Below are 19817 nucleotides of genomic sequence, written 5' to 3' on the forward strand. Positions count from 1 at the left end.
TTGACCCCCAATCAGACCTAGCCATAGTTTGGTTCTGTATGTTTTAAATGTTGCCAGATGTTATAATTTATATCTCAGGAGATCAGAACCGAATGTACAGTTGCCCCATTTTTTTTTTTATTTTTACTGTGCACAGAATTTGAGTAGCAGCAGCAAATCCATTGTTGCTGAATGGTGGTATTCTAAGTACTCATTTTGGGCCATCTCCGAATGTCTCTATTCAAGTGTTTGCTGAGGCCCAGATCCACAAAGGTATCTAGCTCCCAACTTGCATGGAAATCAGTGGAAAAATTAGGAGCCTAAATACCTCTGAGGATCTGGGCCCCAGTCTTTATTCAGGCTAAACTCCCATGTACTTAAACGGGAATTTAGCCAGAATTTGGCCGATCATTATTTTATATTTGTACAAATACAAATCCTTGAAAAATCACTATTTGTGTACAAATAAACTATTCTGTGAATCTCTAAAAAGGATTCTCTATACTTCCCATTATCAGCTTGTTATGTACTGTTCAGAAATAGCTGCTGTCAAAAAGCTGTTTCCCAAAATGGGCCCGAAATCTTTCATTCTGTGTGTGGCATTTTGTAGACCCGAGGGAAAACCATTTTGTTTTTGAGAATATGGAGGGGATGGAAAATAACATAACTATTCATTTATTTATTTGCTAACTGTAGGTGTTGCTCTTATTAGCCGTGTATTAATATTAACCCTTTGAGATGGGTTTTGCTTGGTCCCACTGCTAATCACTTCTGTGGAATTTACTAGTCTCCAAATGACATGCCTCAGAATTTTTGCCTTCAGATTTATTGAGGACATTGTAACAATATTAGCTTTTCAAATCAATCCTAGAGAAATAGAAGGCATTGCTCACAGGTTCTCTGGGGGCCTGATGCTGTGTGGTGCTGCATGCCTCCTGACTTCAGTGGGAGTTGAGGCCTCTCAGCACCACTTAAGAGGGACTCAGTAACTGGCAGGATCAGACTCCAAAAGAGCAGAGCCTTAAAGAAATGACTGTAGTGAAAGATCAACTTGAGCAGTGGTTGTACATGTCTTTGAAAATGGCCTATGTTGTGAGAATTCATAATTGCTGTGGCTTTCAATGTGTTTTAGTAACTTCCTGTGAAAATGTAATTGGTGAGGAAATAAAATACGATTATTCATATCTTTGCCTCCTCTGTTTCCACCGGAAATTCATGTTATATCTTTTTTTTCTTTAACAGTTTTCTAAGTGAAAATCTGTCAGTTTTTTGTCATCAAAGGATTTTATCAAAAGAACGCAAAAGGAGGAGCATATACAAAGCTACTGTCTGGATATAAAAAGCAGCATCTCCTCCTGCCTTCTTTTGCAAAATTAGGTGGATAAAGTTGAGCTAGCCTGACAGCATGGGTGGTGCATGAACTGCTGGCTGGGGGGAGGCTAGTCCCCAGCCCCACCCCTTCCAGCCAAGGCCCCCGCCTCTTCCGCACCCCCTCCACCAGAGCCCCCACCACAGCCACCGGCCCCCATCCCAGGCTAGCTCCCCCCGGAGCACCGGGATGGTGATGCGGCCCAAGTCCCTCCCCAGAGGGAGACTGGACTCCAGCCATGGCAGTGGAGCGGGAAGCAGGAGGGAGGGGCTGGGGGCAGAGCATGAGTAGGGCCACTCCTTGCTGTTTGGGGAGGCACAGCCTCCCCCAGCCTATGATGGCTGCTGCCCATCCTTGACAGTTTGGATGTAAAACACACATATAAAACAATAAAATAGCTGTAAATATGCGCAAATAAATTGGCAATGTGGACTCTCTGATACTTGAAACAAAACATACAGATAATGAGTCAGATCTTCAGCTCATGTAAATCAGTGTAATTTCATTAATTTCAATAAAGCTACACCCATCTATACTAGTGAAAGATCTGGCCCCGTGTAGTTAATACCTGTAGAGATATGTTTGTAGAACATGATAATTTAGAGACACTCCCTCGTAAGGGATAGTATTATGAACATAGGAATTTGGAGATGTGCCCTGGAGGTGAGGGTCCGGAATATCGCATGCCAGGGCTGTGTGCTGCAGTTCACCAATTATGCTGTCTAGTTTGTTTTGTTAAAGTTTTATTCCTTTCTCATTCATTTGGTTTGCTGTTTAATGAACCCAAAGATAGTTACATGGTGTCAGAAGAGTTGAAAGAAAGGGAAGTGCAGTGATTTTGAAGTTTACTCCTGAGTTTGCAACTGAAAGCAGAGACAAAGGGAGGCACGAGAGAAACACGTTGAGCACCGGGCACAGAGGCTTTTGCTTGTATTTGGTGATCACAATAGAACTTGACTAGCTTAAGAAGGGGGGAAAAAGCCAAAAATGGACATGTTGCAACCTCCATCCAGTCTGCAATTGTCAGGCAATGTTGCAGAGAACTGAAAAAAATATCAGACAGAGATTTGAATTGTATTTAGCAGCCATCAGGGCAGAGAAAAAAATGATAAAGTGAAATCATCAATCTTTTTGTATGTTGTTGGGGAGGAAGCATTGGATATTTATAACAACTTTATGTTTGAAGAAGGTGAAAGCATGAAGTTGAGCAAGATACTGACTAAACTTGAGAAAATTGCATGCCAAAAAGGAATGAAACATTTAAGAGAGAGACATTTTTTACATGCATGAAAAAACTGATGACACTGTAGAGCAATATGTCACAAAATTAAGGAAACTCAGTAAAACCTGTGACTTTGGTGAGCCAACAGAGTCTCTGGTCAGAAGTAGACTCATTTTTAGCATTAAAGACTGTGTGTTAAGAGAGAGACTGCTACCTGAAGGAGACTTAACGTTAGAAAAAGCTCTCCAAATATGCAGGGCAGCAGAAACTGTGAAACAACAAACCAAAGAGCAGAATTCATCAGAAAGGGTTATCCATGTACTAAGTACAAAAGAACAGAGCCAGAATAGGTCAAATCAGAGTGGAACTACTCGCTGTGAAAACCATTGCTACGGGGAAGACTGGTTACAGATGCTCATAAGGAAGCTGTGGATCACAGTATGGCCCTGTGATGTTGCACTCCATATGTTTATGGAAATATGCTTATGAGTATAAATATAATGTAACTGGAATATGCTTTATGCAAAAGGTCTCTTGTAAGGTATCATTGCAAAGCTTATAATCTACTGAGTGTGTTCATCCTATTTGTATGAATGTATCATTCTTGTATCTGAAGGTAGAAATATGAAATATTACTCTATTGTAACTATGCAAAGTGTGGACCATTAATGATGGCTTGGAATCTTGATGGCTCCCATTAACTAGGACAATTGGTTGTAAATGGCTCTGTTTACTTGTAAGCCTTCCTGTATACATGGATTCCAGCCAGTGAATAATGTCACATGATACTGGAATCGATCTTAAACCTGGTGCTTTTCCACCAGGTTAGAAGGAAGGGTGGGAACCCAGAGAGAGACAAAGGATTCCCACCTTGTGCCAAAGCTATAAAAGGGTGTGGAACAGAACAAAAGGGGGGCTGCTAGTCATGAGAAAACCCCTAGTTACCACCTGAGCTGGAACTAACAAGAACTGTACTGGGGAAAGGATTGGGCCCAGACTAAGAAGGAGTCTAGTCTGTGAAAGAAGCTTATTGGAACATCTCTGAGGGTGAGATTTACCTGTATTCAGTTTCTTAAATCTATTAGGCTTAGACTTGCATGTTTTGTTTTATTTTGCTTGGGAACTTACTTTGTTCTGTCTGTTATTACTTGAAACCACTTGAATCCTATTTTTTATACTTAATAAAATCACTTTTGTTTATTAACAAACCCAGAGTAAGTGATTAATACCTGGGGGAGCAAACAGCTGTGCATATCTCTCTATCAGTGTTATAGAGGGCGGATAATTCATGAGTTTATCTTATAAGCTTTATACAGAGTAAAACAGATTTATTGGGGTTTGAATCTCATTGGGAATTGGGTGTCTGGATGCTAGAGATAGGTAACCTGCTGAGTGGTTTTCAGTTAAAGCCTGCAGCTTTGGGGGCGTGGTTCAGACCTGGGTCTCTGTTGCAGTAGGCTAGCGTGTCTGGCTCAACAAGGCAGGGTTCTGGAGTTCCAAGCCCTCAGGGAAAATGGGCTCAGAGGTAATTTCAGCACATCAGGTGACAGTCCCAAGGGGGTCTCTGAGACTGAACCTGTCACAGGCCCGAAACACTGTATTGCCTTTAGGATATTGTCATAAATGTGGGGGAAATAACCATTTTGCAAAATGCTGCAGATCTCAAATGCAGAAAAGTCAAATGCATCCAGTTCCACAAAGGCTTTATTAGAAGGTTGGTACTGATATATTTCCCTGACAATCAAAGGATTATTTAATAGTCACAGATTATTATTCTCTGTATCCAGAAATTTGCACACTGCACAGTACTAATAATAAATCAGTGATAGCCGGCTTGAAGAGAATCTTCTCCAAACATGGAATTCCAGATGAAGTCTTTAGTAATAATGGGCCGCAATTTTTCAGTGCAGATTTTAGGCAATTTGCCAGAGATTGGGGATAATTTGGATTTGATGTTTTGTGATGAAAATCCCAATCAAGTGGACTTTAGGAAATGTTTATAGAGACAGTAAAGAAACTTATGAAAAAGACTTTTGACAGTGGGGGTGGTTTGTATAAAGCAATATTGGTTACCAAAGTACACCCCTGGAGAATGGCTTTTCTCTAGCTCAATTGTTAATGGCAAGAAAGATCAGATCTAATTTACCAATTACTGATGACCTGCTGAAATCTCATAACAGTGCAACCGTACAGAAGATGAAAGGAAATCAGGAGTGGAAACGGAAATATTATTTTGACAAAAGGGCCTGTGATCTCCCATCTCTTAACCCAGGTGATAGAATGTGCCTGAGGAATCACACCTCTGATACTTGGGGCCAAAAGGGTGCCATTAAAGAACAGCTGCATCCAAGGTTTTATGTAGTCGAGACAGACCAGGTGGACACATTTTGACATAATTGAAGGGATGTATGATTAATCCCAGAAGGTTCCACAACATTGACAGCTGATGTGGACTCTGGCATTTCCCGTGTGACTGATCCTTTGTCATTGATGCACAAAGGAGCAACTGTCAAGGAACAAGTGAACAACTCAGACTCTAATGAAAGGCTGATCCTCAAAAGATCAGAGTGTGAGATGAAACTTCCGGAAGACTCATAGAGACTTGCTAACCTGCCTGGAGTAAGGGTACTTGAGAAAAGTGAGTGGTAAAGACTCACTGGAGAGTGATGTGCTAGTAATCTGTCCTCTCTAGGTAGTTAACAAACTGGGTTTATGGAAATGTAGTAGATGGGTTTAGAATTTAATGCATGTGTTTTTAGATAGTTGTTAGCTGTTGTATATGAGTTAATTTGTTTTTCTTTAACAGGGAAGATATAGAGATATGTTTGTAGAAGATTATAATTTAGAGACGCTCCCTCATAAGGGACAGTATTATGAACATAGGAATTTGGAGATGTGCCCTTGAGGCAGTGGTTGGGAACACCACATGGCTGTGTGTAGATCACCAGAGATGCTCTCCAGTTTGTTTTATTAAAGTTTTGTTCCTTTCTCATTCATTTGGTTTGTTGTTTAATGAACCCCAAGACTGTTATAATACTTAGATTAAACACTCAAGACTTTATCTCAAAACTAATTTTTATTTTATTGCCTTTTAATAATAGAGGTGGGTCAAAACTGATCTGCTTTTAAACTCTCCTGAATGGGTCAGACCAACCCAAATATAGATTTTATAACCTAATAGAAACAGTATGATTTTGTAAGATATGCAAATATTCTGAATATGATTCAATAACTGTTTCCCTTCTGCAGATGCTACAGTAATATGCATTATTATTAAAAAATAACACACTTTTTCTTTTGTTCAGTTTTTTGAAAGCTATACATATAGAGCCAGTTTCTGCAGTTTCATCAAGCAAATGCCTTTTGATTTCAGTGAGAGTTCTGTACAAGTAAGTACCACAGAATTTGTCCCATAGATACAAAGCAGTTCTTGCGTGTTTTTATTTAAACTTTGTTGTCACGGTTCTTGAGGTACCCAGAACTGTGAATCATCTTGTTGCCCCCTGCCTCCAGCAAGAGGAAGTCTTGCTTGTGGTTGCTGGGTGTTAGCTTCCTGACCGTGCCAGCCCTTCAGCCACTCAAGCATTCTCCTGTGGGCTATGCCAGCCCTAGTTTAGCAGGTTAGCAATAGGTGCACCCTTTGAAGTGTTCCCCTGCAATATCCAGCCCCTGACATTGATTACTCTCAGCAATTTCCAATCCTCTGTACCCAAAGATGCAGTATACCCTAATTTACCAATTGTACCTTAAACCACTGCTCCTGTAAACCACAGAGCACTTGAGGGAGCTTATAAAACCAAAGAAGATTTATTAAAGTAGGAATAGGGATTTAAGTAGAAATGTGAGAGTGGTAGAAAAAGTGATTACAATATGAAACAAAATCATAAAATGTGAACCTGGGTCTTCACTTATTAATAGTTACTTTTCTTAGCTAATAAAGTAGATTTCACCCCCCCCAAGTTTAGTCAGTTGCAGAGCTGGCTAGTTTCGGAAGAGCCAGCATTCAAATGCTCATGAAAGCACCCTTCTCTGCCAGGGGTTTTCCTCAGTGAATGGATACAGAGTGCTTTCCCCTACACTCTGGTTATCTCTAGACGTACAGCACTGCAGTGGCGCATCTGGTGACGACGCTTTATGTCAACAGGAGAGAGCTCTCCTGTCAGCATAAAAAAACCACCTCCGAGAGCAGCCGAAGCTATGTCGGTGGCAGAAGCTCTCCCCCCGACATAGCATTGTGCACATGAGTGCTTATGTCTGTGTAACTTATGTCGCTCGGGGGCGGGGGGTGGATTCCACCACTCCCTCCCCCCCCCCCCCCAAGCAACATAAATTTTGCTGACTTAGGCTATAGTATAGACATTGCTTCTCTTAAAGTGAAGCAGTCTTTTGTTTTTATTCATACCCAGAGTCATTTCCGGCCTCCTATAATGTTCCTTTTCACCTCCAAGTGGTTCCAATAATTTGCAATTGTCTTCGATAGTTTTCTGTTGATTGTTCTGGGGTGTGGCAAGGGTAGACAATAGAACCTTGCATTACCTCGATGGCTGACTAAGGAGGGGTGACAGCTCCCTCTTGCTTGAATAGGTCATCATGGAGACACATTACCCCTGGTGACTAATTTTTACTCAAAGTCCATAAAGCCTATTTTCCATATAAATACATTATTCCATAAATATTACTTGTACATACATATTGCAATGATATTATGACTCTTGACAAATTAGGAGCTTTCTCTAGATACCTTACATACTACTTTTTAATGAATAAGACATGTAAAAGTCATCTTTGGTGTAGTGAGTTTGTCAGGTCTGAGATGAGAAAAAAGGGTCTCTGTGTCACATTCATCTATTTCTCTTTCTGTATTTTCCTGCTTCTTGTATGTTTGCACATAAGTAACTCATCAGTTTGGGATGAGGAGCTATTTGTGCACAATGCAAGAAATAAAACTGTATCCTCTTGACTTTTTGTGTTTGTGTATGTTTAACAAAGATAGCAGCTCTGCTGTGCGCAAAACCTTTTATCTAGCCTCTACAGAAAGAAGCTAGTTATGATTCAGATGACAGGTCCATTAGCTATTAAAACATATAAATAATTGATAGAAACAACTCTAAGGGGTGTTGCTCTTTCTCCTTTTATTACAAGTTTTTAATGCTTTGTCACTTCCATAAGATGAGATGTACAGCTACTAATCAGCTAAGGAGCACATATCATAACCAATATATCTTCAAATCATGAGGCCCCCAGGGCAGCCTCTGAATTTTCTTGGCAGCTACTTTTATTGATTGATTGATTTTTTTGCATTATCAGCTCAACACCAAAATTAGTCTTTTCCAAGCTATTAACGCAGAAGGCTAAGCATTAATGAAACATGTGGGTATGATGGTAATGCTGATTGAAGAATGGTCTGTCTTATTCAGTATCTCCAGGTTACTCCAGCATGTCTGAATCAGTGTGTGAAAGGTATAGTTTGTATACAGTAGAGTTTGTTTTTCACAGAGTAATGCCCAGATGCTAGCAGAGAGATGTTGAAGAAGAAGAAATGAGGAAAAATAACACTTTATCTTTGTTTTTCTCTAGGTCCTGAACAAGATACTATTTTTATTCTAGTTACTTCCTACCATGAAATTTCTAAAGCAAGGGGGCAAGTAAGACAAGCTGTTTTCCTCTCCTTCATGCCCTTTTTCTGTGTGAAGGCTCCCTCAGCCTGGTGATTACAAATAAAATCTTACTTTGGGCAATTGTCAGTTTTGGAGCCACTTTCAGCAAAAAAAGAACTTTCATATGAAAGGCAGCAGACTGTTGTGACCCTGCTAAATGACCGTATTCATCAGGGGGCAGAGACACTCTGGAAATTATGATTTGCATGGAGATGAACGCTCTTTTTTCTTTTCTTCAAGAGTATGACACAGTAGAAATGTATCACCAATGAAATAAGAGCACAGGCACATAAAAGAACTCATAGATCTCCTGAGTGCCATATTATACTCCAGACAACAGTCATATCTGTCAGCTTGGATATAGTAGAACTGTGTAGTGCAGGAGTCTCTAAAGGAAGTGAAGTGTGGGGAAAATGACCTGTGAACTGAATCTGAACTTCCTTAAGGAATTGGAACGAGAGACAGTTTTACAGGTCCTGTACCGTGACCAGATGGTGAGAAAAGTGGATGAGGAAAGGATAAGGTATTTTGCCTTTTTTGTACTATGCCACCATTTCTCTTTGCTTTCTTCTCTAATCTTATTTCATCTCCTGTCTGCTGTTAACTAGTATCTTTTTTCCAGTTGGGAAAACTAAGAGGTATCCAGTGTGTCATGGCTCACTATCCATTAGAGCTGAACAAAGACTATGCATTGAATAAACTACTCAATGAATTTAGCCTCTAGCATTCCTAGAAAAAATCAGGCTACCACAAGGGTTACTCCCTCAGTGGAGAGTTTATAGTTAATTCTCTCTCAGCACATTCACAGGTGCACGTGGATTGTCACAGTTACAAAGAATGAGATCAGGTCTTTGACTGATTTACGTCATTTCATCTGTTCCAGGATTCTCACAAGGGGTTTTGGGAACCTGTTCCCCATGCTGAGTGAAGCAGTGTCCCATCCCATATAAATTTTATGCCAAGTGCATTGCATGTACTAGTGTGCAATTTTCTGTCATCACCAGAGGGTTTTATTGGCTGAATGAAGAGTTTAAATTTAATTCTCTCTCAGTACCTTCACACGGATATTTGATTTGTAAAGGGTGAGGTTAAATCTTTGTCTAGCTTATTTTGTTTCCTGTATACTAGGGCTCTGACAAGGTGGTGTTGTTTTTTTGGAACCTTGCAACCTACTTTCCCAAGCAATAACCCACCCCATATAAAACATACCATTTGGGTTGCTAATATTTACACATGCAAGTTTAAAATTCTCTGTGTTTTCACATTTGAATGTAGGCCCTACAGTTTGCTTTCTGCAAGTATTTGTATGATTAAAACTTAAATGTCTGTGGAAAGCAAATGCTAATAGGTTGTAAGCAAAGCTGAAACAAATTAATTTTTAAATTTGAGCAAATACAGTAACTTCTTTGGTATTTACTCAGTACAACTTTGTATAGTCAGAATATTCTCCTGCAGAAGGGTTATGATGTAACCAAATAGTGCAGGGAACAGGATTCTTAATGTTACTGATCCTTGTCAGAGAAACACTGAACTATGGTTATGTCAGGTAAGTAAAAGCAACAATTTTCAATTTTTTTGTTTTAAAATGGTTTTGTTTTTTGTTTTTGTAATTTTAAGTCTACACATAATTCAGTTAAATTCACCTTAGCTTATTCATGTATTTAATGAAGATGTTTTTGCAATTCTCATTCATGAGTCAAATTTGCAAAGGGAACCAAACCCCCACTTCTTTTGCATGTGCACAGCTTTGAACACATGATCACTTGCATACATACTTTTTGGCTCCCTGTTACGTGTGCATAATTTGCGTGTGCAGAGCACCATTTGTACTAGATTAGAACTCCGTTTATGTGCACAAGTGGGGTTTCATGTGCAACTGATAATGCAAAAAAATACTGTATGCAAGTGATTTCAGGCAACGTAAAAATAGAGGCCACAATCTGAAGATTTGACCCATAATTATCATCACTATTGGACACAAACATTATCAGTTTGTGATTGTACATATTTTTATTTGCTTGGTATGGACAGGAAATTGAAAATTCAGCTGCAGCAACTTCGTTGGAAGGGGGCAAAAAGTGTAAGCCATGAATACCAAGAAAGATCCTGCGCTCGCTGTCAGAAATCCTTGGGACTGGTGATGAATAGAGGTGCAGTGTGCAATGGATGCAGTCATCGAGTGTGCTCTGAGTGCCGTGTCTGCCTGAATCCCTATTTGTGGAAATGCACCATCTGTTATGCTCATGGGTAAGAAATTTGACTAGTTTTGCTGAGCCATCTCTGTTGTTTGTGGTGTTGTAATAGTTAGAGAAGCAAATAAAATGCCTAAATTGTTATAATTAAGGTAGCATTGACAAGAGTTGAAAGCCTGGGGTGAAAACCTTACCCCATTGAAGTCAGTGGGAATTTTGTCATTGACTTCAGTGGAGCCAGAATTTCACCCCTTGTGTTTAGCAAAATGGACAGGTCACAGAGACTCAAACATGCGTCAGTATTTCCTGGGGCTGTGATAGTGTTAGATCTCATAAGGTAGGGCAGGATTTGGTATAGTCAGTTCTTCCATAGAAATTATCTGAAAAAAACCCAGATAGCTGCAGTAACTGATACTGTGATTCCCACAGATGGCTATCTTCCCTATGAGTCAGTAGTGAACCAGTGCATTCCTGCAGGGTGCTGGGGATCTTGTGCCACAGGAGGTGCCATCTTTTGGATGAGATGTTTGACTGAATTCTTGACCACTTCCTTGTCATTATTTTTCCCAAGGCCCTTATCACACGAGTAGAGGTATCCCCATTGTGTTTAATAATAATAATAACAACAATAATAATACTTAATAATTAATATAATAAATAATATGAAGCTATAGTACATGTAGGTTAAAAATGTATAACAAATATTAATAACAACATTCTGACGACAAGCGCATATAGTCAGAGACAGCCCTATGCTTATCTAATTTAAATTTGTTACCTTTTAATTTCATTGCATATTACTTTGTTCTTGTATTACCAGAAAGTATAAACAAGAGTTTTTGATTTACCTTCTCTGTACTACTATATTAAATACTTCCACTGAATATACTCTTATTCAGAACATCCTGTCTAAGCTGAATAGTCCAAATCAGGGATATTCTGATACATTTCTGCCTTTGATGAGAAACGTTGTGGTACTTTATAGGCAAAAACAGAGTTTTGAAATCAAACGAGCAGTTCTGAAGGTGAAATTCATCCCTGTGCATAGGGCAAGTATTTTAAATGAAATTCATCACTGTGAAGAAGGTATATATATATATATACAGAGAACATGAAAAGGTGGAGTAAGAGGCTAATTAAGATGAGCTATTAACCCAAGTTAATGGCATATTAATTAATATGCAAACTAGATACCATTAACTTGGGTTTGAATAGAGACTGGGAGTGGCTGGGTCATTACACATATTGAATCTATTTCCCCATGTTAAGTATCCTCACACCTTCTTGTCAACTGTCTAAATGGGCCATCTTGATTATCACTACAAAAGTTTTTTTCTTCTGCTGATAATAGCTCATCATAATTAATTATATCTTCTTACTATATGTTCCATTCTATGCATCCGATGAAGTGGGCTGTAGTCCACGAAAACTTATGCTCTAATAAATTTGTTAGTCTCTAAGGTGCCACAAGTACTCCTGTTCTTTTTAAAGTCAGTTTGTGTATCTTGGGTGACAATGCAGACTTTAAGAATGCACAATGAATGTCTTTTCATGTAAATTGTGATTTTTAAACAATGTATTTGAAATGCATTTATCACAAAATAGGCACAGTAGTTTGCTCGACATTTGGGGCTAAATAATTATGGGGTTGTTTTTTGGGGGGGGAAGGAGGGAAAAGCAGCTTTTGAATTATATGAGCTCCTGAACCATTATCTCCACCTCCAAAGTGTTTTTCTTTTTAGCGAAAAGGGGATGGATTCATAATTATTTTTGTGTGTAGGAAACCATAAGTTAAAGACAAATGGACCACATTTTTTCTCATTTGTTTTTTAAGACTATTGTTCAGAGGCTAAGTGTAACATGGAAAAACTCTTTTTATCCCAAAGCAACTAAAAATAGAGGTTTATAATAAAAGTGTCATTTCAGCCAATTAAGATCACATCATATCGTATCTCATATCATTACTTATCCTGATATTTAGTCATGCATGCAGCAAGACACACACACATAAACACGCCCAAGGAAATCTATTTTTCTGTCTATTGCAGACGTTGAAAAATTATGCATCCTCAGTGAGTGAAATTTACCTTTGAGGAGAAGGCCAGCACAAGGCCCTATCTGCACTTAAGCCTCATTTGAGCTTATCACTTAGGGCCTGATCCAAAGCCCATTGGAATCATTGGGAGTTTTTCCATTGACTTTAATGGGCTTTGGTTCAGGACTATAAAGCTTAAGAGATGGATAGGGCTATGTGTGGACCCTCTGTAATGGAGTAGTTCCACTCAGTGCCCTATATTTTATGGGAAGAGGAAAGATGTAGAAATTTAGAGTCTGATTTTCAGAGATACAGTACTGAGCACTCATACCTTCTGTTGAAGTCAAGAAAAGCACGTTGACTTCTGAAAATCAGCGTCTAAATGACTTCTTGCAGAATCTAGGCCAGCAGAGGCTCTGCGTGTCTTTGTGATGACAAGTAGAGTGACTGCTGATAAATGATCAGTTACAAAACATACTGGTGTACATTTGATAGGCAGTATAATTTCATTATCTTCATCTTGATTTTTTTTAATCCTGTTACTATTATCTAGCTCTCAGTTGCTGTTAAAATGTTTTTTCTCCCACAAAACATTGGTATCAGCAACATCACTGACGTTCTTCCTCCCCTACCCTGGTCTTTAGATACTAGTTTTAGATATTAGATTATCTGTGGAGATAAACTTCATAGACCAAACTGAGCATAAGCAATGACAAAAAGGCTACCATAAAACACCGTTTTTGACATTTCAAAAACAAAATGGAAATGTATTTCCCGTGTGCTGTATCTAGATGATTGTAGGTATTACTATGAGTCACGCATAAGTGAACAGAAATCAGCCATCATCCTCTGTTCATGGTCTTGCTCTGATAAGTTTATAAATGTGAGTAGAAATATCTTTTAATTTCTCATATGCCCTTTCTCTGTGCATGGCTGAGGGCAAATATCTCTAAAGCAGTCCCATTATAGCCTTGGATATGATTTATCACAGGACTACATACATGTCCCCATTTGCTAGATGAACACTGTCAGCCAAATTCAACTCTTAAGTGCTCACATCCCACCTGTCCAAAGAAAATAAATGTTTAACTGAGGTCGGCATTTGGTTTGCTATATCGTGAGTAGAAAGAAGGCCAAGCTGCAATGTTCCAATTGGCATCTTAACCTTGGAAAGTTTGGGGATGTTCAGATCAGGGATTTTGGGGCTGATCATATTGTTAGTCATGCAATGTATTCAAACTAAATAAATCTGGATTGAATGAATGCTAGATGTAAAGTAACATTTAAATATGTACATCCTGTGGTAAGATGGAAGCGGTGAACAAGGATAAAGTTATTTATAATATTGTTTGTCTTTCTAAATCAGTGGTCCCCAAACTTTTCAGGGTAGCATCCCCCTTACCCCTGTCCATTCCCCCCATAAAAGCATGATTTTATGGAAAATATATCTTGTTCAAGAAATTTGATATTTTTTTTTATTTTGATGAGATTACTGGTATGGATGATAAAGGTAACTGTATTGACATAGTATGGATTTAGACATCTGTCAGGTGTTTGATTTAGTTCCGCATAACATTCTGATTAAAAAATTAGCACTATACAAAATCAATATATCACATATTAAATGGATTAAAAACTGGCTAATTGATAAATTTCAAAAAATAATTGTAAATGGGGAATCATCATCCAAAGCAGGTGTTTCTAGTGGGCTCCCACAGGGATCTGTTCTTGGTGTAATGCTACTTTGTATGTTTATCAATGATCTAGGAGAAAATATTAAATCTTTGCTGGCAAAGTGTGCAGGTGACATGAAAATAAGTAAAATGGTAAATAATGATAAGGATAGGTCAATTATACAGAGCAGTCTAGATCACTTGGTGAGATGAGGTCATTTGAACAACAGACAACGTATATAGGTCAGTTGCAGGATCGGGGACTCTGTTTTGGAAGCAGTGACACTGAAAAGGACCTCAGGGGTCATGATGAATAACTAACTGAATGTGAGCTCCCTGTGTGTTACTGTGGCTAAACTGGCTAATGCAATTCTTGGATGTATAATCAGGGGAAAATCAAACAGGAAGTTGATATAATTTATGTATACATACATTTGGCAGAAACTGGGAGTGGGCGACAGGGAATGGATCACTTGATGATTACCTGTTGTTTTCATTCCCTCTGGAGCACCTGGCATTGGCCACTGTTGGATAATGGGCTAGTTGGACCTTTAGTCTGAACCAGTATGGCTGTTCTTATGTACAGCACTGGTGAGACTGCTACTAGAATAGTCTGTCCAGATCTGGTCTCCACACTCCAAAAGGGTGTTGAACAATTGGAAAGAGTTCAGAAAAGAACTACAAGAATGATATGAGATCTGGAAAACTTGCCTTACAGTGGAAGACTTAAGAAGTTAACTCTATTTACCTAATCCATGGTTTATATATAGCCACATGGGGAGTAGTTCTGGTAGCATAGGGCTCTTAAATGTGACAAAGGCATAACAATGCCCAGTGGTTGGAAGCTGAAGCTAGATAAATATAAGCTAGAAATAAGGTGCACATTTAGAACAGTGAGTGTAATTAACCATTGGATCAAGTTACCTAGTGTTGTGATGGATTCACCATCACTTGAAATCTTTAAGTCAAGATTGGATGTCTTTCTAACAAATATGCTCCAGTCCAACCACAAGATATAGGCTTGAGGCAGGAATTACTGGGTGAAGATCACTGGCCTGTGGTGTGTAGGTCAGACTTAATCAGGGGTGGGGAACCTGTGGCCAGATCCAGCCCGCTGCTTCATTTCATCTGGCCCACGGCAAGTCTCTGTGCTGTAGGCCAGAAGCCCCGAGCCTTGGTGCCCTCTCTTCCGCCCCCTCACGGGGCTTGAGCCGCAAGCACCGACTCGCCAGGTTGCCAGAAGTCTGGTTGGCTCTGTGCTGCTCCCAGCATGTCCCTGTGGCATCTAGGAGCAGGTGCGATCAGGGAAGCTCTACGCGTTGCCCCCATCCCCAGCGCCGGCTCCGCAGTTCCCATTGGCTGGGAATCGCGGCCAATGGGAGCTGCGGGGGCAGCACTTGTGGGCTTGGGCAGCATGCACCATGCAGAGCCCCCTCACCCCTCTGCCTAGGGGCTGGACATAGCGGCTGCTTCTGGGAGCAGCACGGAGCCCCAGCAGGCAGGGAGCCTGCCTTAGCCACGCTGTGCCACTGACCAGGAGCCGCCTGAGGTAAGTGTCGCCCGGCCGAAGCCTGCACCCTGAGCCCCCTGCCCCAAGTCGGAACCCCCTCCCGCACCCTAACTCCTTCCCAGACCCCGCACCTCATACTTCCTCCCTAAACTCCTGCCCCAACCCTGCGCATGCTCCTGCACTCCAAACCCCTTGGCCCCAGCCTGGAGCCCCCTTCTGCACCCCAAACCCCTCATCCCCAGCCCCACACCAGAGCCCTCACTCCCTCCCACACCTCAGCCCCCTGCCCCAGCCCAGAACCCCCTCCTGCACACTGAACCCCTCGTTTCTGTCCCTAGGCCCTGAACCCCCCCACCCCCACCCGCTGGGCTGTGTGTGGCCCATGACTGATTTTTTTCCATGGGTCAGTGGTCCCTGGTAGAAAAAAGGTTCCCCACCCGTGGACTAGATGGTCATAAGGCCTTCTGGCCTTAAAATGTATGAATCTAAGAAAACTTAAAAATAACACTTCTGTCTGAATATTTTCACCTGCTAAAGTTACAAATAATAGAATGAGATTGGAGAAAATATATTTATTTTTGTCTGTTTTTCTTTGATTGCTTTATGCATTTGATGGCACTTTGTATCCGATCCACAGCATTTTTTTTATTTTATCTGATTAAATTTTCACAGTTGCACAAAATTATGGGTTTTAAGCATCTTTTTCTTCATTTATAGATTTAAATTTTCACAGCTGTGGGAAATTATGGGGGGAATTCACACAAGGGGGGGCAGACAATAATTATTTTATGATAGTAGACGTTGAGATTCAAAAAATTGAAGCTTTATAACCATCAAAACACAAATTGTCTACATCACATGTCAAAATATACAAAGTAAATATCCTCAAGTCAAACTTTAATAAATTCTCAAGCAGTACTTTTCTTACTTTGTCTATCTATACATTTTTATTATTATTGATGGAAATATTTCTTCTTCAGTTTGGGTGTCTATGGTGAAATAGATGTTTACCTGCATTTACCGATACAAATCTAATCCTTTCAAGCCTAATCATAGTACATTATATGGATTTAAAGCAGTGTCCAGAACAGTTATACCAGAACCTCTACTGCCAAATTTTCAGATTCCATTGTCTTAAATTAAGCACCATAATCTATGGTTAGACACCTAAATAAATGGCCTGATTTTAAGAGGAGCTGAACATACTCCATTTCCAATGGAGTAAGTTAAAGTTGCAGGTGTTCAGCTCCTCTGAATACAAAGACACTTATTTAGGTGCCTAAAAATGGAACCTAAAACCAAGCTGCAACAAAAGCACACAGCGTCCTAAATATTGTACCATATTTTAAAAGGGAATGAATTGAGAACCAGCATGGCAACTCAACCGCTGCATTTCCTGGCCTTTGTGAATTTCAGTCAGAATTATATATAGTTTTTTGGTTTTGTTTAGTTACAGGCTGTTGAATTTTTCTCAAGGATCTGTCCTTATGTGCATTTCATGCTCATTAAATATCACCCATTTGATCTCATGATCCTGATGCATGCAAGTAATGTGCATGACAGTTGCTACCAGTGGGACTAGCTTCTTGAAAGAGGAGCAGGGTAAGATTAGGGTTAGGCCATGGCACCACCACACTGTCCACATCAATGAGGAGTGAGTGTGTTGCACCTTCTAGGGTTATGGCACTGTGTGTGTGCTGCTCTTATATAGCCATTCTGTCTTACACCTAGGAGCGCACACTACAGTACCTTTACATTCCCTCAAGCTAGGCTATGGCAGTAAACAGCAAGCTAGCCCTAAGGGCCTTATCTGAGGTGACAGAGCAAGTCAGGTGCAGAGCTAGGAATAGAATCAAGGACTCTTGACTTCCAGTGTGTTGCTCTAAACACTAGATAATACGTCAGGGCAGAAGAGTTCTTACAGGGAGCACAAAGCTAATCCTTTTCCCTCAAACTCAGGGTCAGATTGTAGTGATCTCCCATTAGTTATACTGTACAATTAAGAAGGATCACTCTGTAGTCTTTGACTGTTAATTAGATTTTTGTCTTAAGTGCACATGTATATGGTCCTGAAAATTCATCTTGGAAACTGTGAAAAAGGTTCAAATATCTGTTTGTTTGTTTTTCAGAGACATTAAAGTGAAGACTGGGGAATGGTTCTTTGAGGAACGTGCCAAGAAATTCCCAGCTGACGGTAACTACTAGAGCAGGCAACAAACTGCTTTGCGGTGTATAGTCCTCATCTAACTAATATACAATACAAAATCTTGACACACTGCTTTGTTTCATTTTTAGCCCATTTAGTAGGAGATAGGTCTGAAATAAAGACTAGATCTTGTGGTATGTGTCTCTACAGTGGGTGTAAGACAGCAGAATGCCTGCCTGTTTGCCTCAAGCATAAACCAGAAGAAGGCCTTTAAAGGGCAAAGTACTTTGGCTGGGTAAAATGTAATATGATAACCATATCAATTTGAACAATGTGACTGAAATTGTGAGCAGCAAATAAGTGTGCACCTTAAGACGAATAAGAAATACAATGGTCTGTGAAATAAATATAGATGCACTAGGGTATGTGGACTGCAAAGAGATGTCTTGCAGCCTTTTAAGTTAATGGCAAAGTTCCTATTGATTTCAGTGGTGTAGGTTCAAAGCTTACAAAGAGGACAGGATAGAATAGACAATAAAAAGGGGAAATTTACAAACCTACCATGAGACAGTGTTCAGCACATACTAATCTATGGGAACCTAAACCAACACCCGTTTGGAGCCCAGTTATGCCATCCCCCTTGTGTAGGGCCCTCCTATGCCACTGGGGACACAAAGTAGCCAACGGGTGTGTGGTGGTGGCAGATCCATCCTCATCCACAGCACTGGAACCCAAAGCAGGTCAAGTGAATGAGGAACATGCTGCATCACCCAAAGGGCTGCTACAGTGTGTGCTCTACCCCTGCATTCTGGGGAAAGGATTGTGTTTTATGAGACACAGTCCCTTCTTGAGCTCCCCTGGGGGTGGTGTAGCTTCCCACTTTCCCTATCTGGGACCTGTGTCTAAATGACACAACCTGGACCAGAGTATCCCCATTTTATGACTTCAGATGTAAGAAGGGATAATACGCAGGTGAAGCCAATAGACACTGGTCCTTAAAATACCCCCTCAGGGAGCTCTATTTATCTGTGGAAACATTAGCAATATAAGAGAAAAAGGGTGTTATACATCAAGTAATCAAGCAGTCTTTGAAACAACAGGTATTCACTGAAAGCTGGCATCAAAACAAAGTGAGAAGATGAGTAATGATACACTTCCTTGCTAAAAATCAGATAGCAGTTATTTATCAACTTCACTGAATCCCCTTCTAGATAGAACACATTTCCCAATTTAATAATGTTGGTTGATTCACCTTCTTGCGGTCAGTGGAGTTCCAAAAGTTGTTATATGAGCTCATTTCACTCTTCCCTCCCCCCCAGAGGTGGTTGGTGAGAGTAGTAAAGATGTAAATCTAAACAATCTCTCACAAATACAGAAAAGTGATTTTCTGTTATTCTTCTTCAAGTGCTTGTTCATGTCCATTCCAATCAGGTGTGTGCACGCACACTTGCACATTGGCTTGAAGATTTTCCCCCTAGCAGCATCCATTGGGTCGTCCTGGGCGCCCCCTGGAATCGCGCCGTCGTGGTGCCTAATATATAGCCCTGCCGACCTGCCACCCCTTCAGTTCCTTCTTACCGCCAGTGACAGTGGCTGGAACTTCCTGTAGCTCTTGTTCAGAAAGTTCATTCTTTATCTGGTTGTATATAGTTAGTTCGTTAATGTTATTAGTGTCTTAGTATAGAGTTTGTTGCCCACCCCCTTTTCCCCCGCTCCGCTTCCTGGAGCCGTGGTATGCCACGTTCCCCAGGTTTCAAAAACTGTGTGGCCTGCACCAAGCACATGCCAAAGAGTGACCCGCACTTGTCGTGTCTACGGTGCCTGGGGGAGACCCATCAGAAAGATCGTTGTAAGATGTGGCGCAAGTTCCGTCTGAGAACTCTTAAGGAAAGGGAACAGTGGCTCAAGGTGATCCTCATGGAGGCAGCTCTACACCTCCACTCTGACCCAGGCTTGGGAGACCCGACCCCTACTGTGTCATCCTCGATATGGAATGCCCTGGTGCCATCGGCGAGCTTGGCACCGAGAAAGGAT

The 19817-nt window shown here is 40.5% G+C and overlaps 1 protein-coding gene across 9 annotated transcripts in view; it reads left to right on the top strand.

The window, feature by feature from the left end:
• Positions 1-19817, top strand: part of SYTL3 (synaptotagmin like 3) — a 67046-nt gene that overhangs the window by 6932 nt on the left and 40297 nt on the right. For 7 of the 9 annotated variants that reach the window (XR_005224765.2, XR_006290040.1, XM_043544278.1 and 4 more), the window contains 4 exons: positions 5876-5959; positions 8148-8750; positions 10259-10474; positions 17767-17831. Coding sequence is in view for 7 of the 9 variants with exons in the window: in XM_043544278.1 (XP_043400213.1) it covers positions 8641-8750; positions 10259-10474; positions 17767-17831 (391 nt within the window). In the remaining 2 variants the exon portion in view is untranslated. Of the gene's footprint in view, positions 1-5875; positions 5960-7689; positions 8031-8147; positions 8751-10258; positions 10475-17766; positions 17832-19817 lie in introns of those variants that run through there. The other 2 variants (XM_037895074.2, XM_037895075.2) reach the window with 2 other exon arrangements.

Source organism: Chelonia mydas, chromosome 3, assembly GCF_015237465.2.
Source record: "Chelonia mydas isolate rCheMyd1 chromosome 3, rCheMyd1.pri.v2, whole genome shotgun sequence".
NCBI lineage: Eukaryota > Metazoa > Chordata > Testudines > Cheloniidae > Chelonia > Chelonia mydas.